The 849-nt window shown below is 46.8% G+C and overlaps 1 protein-coding gene across 1 annotated transcript in view; it reads right to left on the bottom strand.

Moving 5' to 3' along the window:
• Positions 1–849, bottom strand: part of LOC118328106 (calmodulin-binding transcription activator 1-like) — a 47,568-nt gene that overhangs the window by 22,901 nt on the left and 23,818 nt on the right. Inside the window, exon 5 of the mRNA XM_035661711.1 lies at positions 356–491. Coding sequence (XP_035517604.1) covers positions 356–491 — 136 coding nt within the window. The remainder of the gene's footprint in view (positions 1–355; positions 492–849) is intronic.

The following is an 849-nucleotide window of genomic DNA, read 5'->3' as shown; positions in this document are numbered from 1 at the left end:
ACACACACACACTCACGCACAGACGCTGCCTTGAGACTGGATCGATACCCCTCTCTGTTCTGCTGAAGGAGGCATTGACATCATTCCTGGCCTCAGGCCAAACACACTCTTATCCTTCAGAAAGAGAGAGAGAGGGAGACAGGGGCACGAGCAGGGAGGGAGGTAAAGAAAGTGGGGGCACCACTCGCTCTCAGGTAACACGTTGGCTTCAGCATATGTGTTTGTGTGTACATTTGTGTTACACGCATGTGTCCCCTTGCAGCTAAGGAGAGTAAGTTAGGGACAAGATTGGCAGTGAAACTGTGCTCAGGGCCAAGCATGATCATCGACTTGTTTTTCCAATGCAGCCTCTCACCTCTACTCCCTGGACTTTGAGCTTCATATGATCCTCTCGGGTGGTCTTCCCATCTTTCCTTTTCTTCCAGCAGTAGCCATCTTTCCTGTACTTCACCTTCTTACGGTTATAGAGGATCATAGAGCCATTCTGAGGCCTGATGGAGGACAGGATAAAGCGTTAGCAAGACAGACACACACACATAGAGTTGCATTATGTTCATTATATAGAATAAATGTGGTATCTAATTGTCATGCTGTAATTTCAAACTGCCGAAAGTATCAAAAGACTCTGAAACAAGCAAAAACATGCTCGATGTTTACATGTTGACGTCAGTGTTACTCTCCCACAGTCAAGCTAGCTGGTCCCATGCTGCCCCTCCCCTCGTTTACGTAGACTCACACTCCTATGTGTTAATATTTTAGTAGGGTGATTTATCAGCACAGCAGGAACATTGGCCTCTAAGCTCCTATTCTATATACACCTGGTGGGATGGACATGTGCACACACACACA

This window comes from Morone saxatilis, unplaced genomic scaffold (genome assembly GCF_004916995.1).
Source record: "Morone saxatilis isolate NCDOM2014 unplaced genomic scaffold, NCSU_SB_2.0 Contig18, whole genome shotgun sequence".
In the NCBI taxonomy this organism is placed as follows: Eukaryota; Metazoa; Chordata; class Actinopteri; family Moronidae; genus Morone; species Morone saxatilis.
This window is presented reverse-complemented; position numbering and strand designations above follow the sequence as displayed.